At 35.6% G+C, this 1,065-nt stretch overlaps 1 protein-coding gene across 1 annotated transcript; it reads right to left on the bottom strand.

Moving 5' to 3' along the window:
* Positions 1-14: 14 nt before the first annotated feature.
* On the bottom strand, positions 15-862 carry LOC113340456 (major latex protein 149-like). Its single transcript, XM_026585594.1, has 2 exons — positions 622-862; positions 15-511 (listed from the first exon to the last, which is right to left on the bottom strand). Exons 1-2 carry the CDS (start codon positions 818-820, stop codon positions 237-239), a joined length of 474 nt encoding a protein of 157 aa, XP_026441379.1. The 5' UTR covers positions 821-862; the 3' UTR covers positions 15-236.
* Positions 863-1,065: the final 203 nt, after the last annotated feature.

Genomic DNA, 1,065 nt, shown 5'->3' with positions numbered 1-1,065 from the left:
AACAATCCAAATTACACAAATAACACATTATTATTACGCATTGAAAATTACAGACAGGGGACGAGAAACAATCGATAACAAAAGAAATGAAGAAAATCATGCGTACGCACGCATTTATTATACGTAATAGGTCTAGTGGAAACTCCACATATAGACTTTATTACTATCATTTACCACTAATGGGACAGTGATATTCATTTTTGGATATGTATCCGGCGGACATATCCATTAATAATTTAATCAGAAGCACAGAGGTGAGTGTTCAAGTCTTCGGTGATCTGTTGGAAGAAAAACAGATATGGAATAGGAACTGGAGAATCCTCATTTATCTTCTCATAATCAATAATATACTTCACAATGCTTCCATGTCCATTAGCCTTTGGTTCAACGACAAGTGTTAGATCGAACTTCTTGTAATCATTCATCAATTCTCCTTCGAATATGCTATGATATATCGTCCTTGTTTCATCCGTGTACGTAGTTTTCTCCCTGCAAGTAAATGTTTTACCCTCTGCGTACACAAGCACATCAATATAACCCTTAATCAATTTTAATTGCACGAATGAAAAGAAAGAAAAGATACAATAATTTTGATGTATTGATTGTCATGTAAGCATATACCATGAATATAGCCCCACTCCTTGACGCAACCAGAAGTAGTTCCATGTCCCTCGACAGATTTGGCACTAGTGACAATATGGGGGACTGCGCTTGGAAGATCTTCATGCTGCTTATATATTTGGTAATACTTGTCAGCGTTGCAGTTAACCTCGGATTCGATAACAAGTTTCCCAACTAGACCTGAAATACCATGAGTCATTGCTAGTAGTTGATACTTAAGGTTCCCTTAACTGAATATTATGATGATTGTGGTTGTGATGAAAATTAGTGTTAGCTGAATAAGTTTATATAGAACCAACTAGAAACTACAGGAATGAATTGATAAAGGGTGGTGACTCGATAATGAGCTGCATTTTTAGGGCAACGATCATTCAACTAGATCAATCTATCCGGAAAGAAAAGAGATTTACAGACAAGAAATAATTTTGTGAGATTGTAGTTATA

The sequence above is a fragment of the Papaver somniferum genome, unplaced genomic scaffold, assembly GCF_003573695.1.
Source record: "Papaver somniferum cultivar HN1 unplaced genomic scaffold, ASM357369v1 unplaced-scaffold_2171, whole genome shotgun sequence".
Taxonomy (NCBI): Eukaryota; Viridiplantae; Streptophyta; class Magnoliopsida; order Ranunculales; family Papaveraceae; genus Papaver; species Papaver somniferum.
The sequence above is the reverse complement of the archived record's forward strand: the minus strand, read 5'-3'. Positions and strand labels throughout refer to the sequence as shown.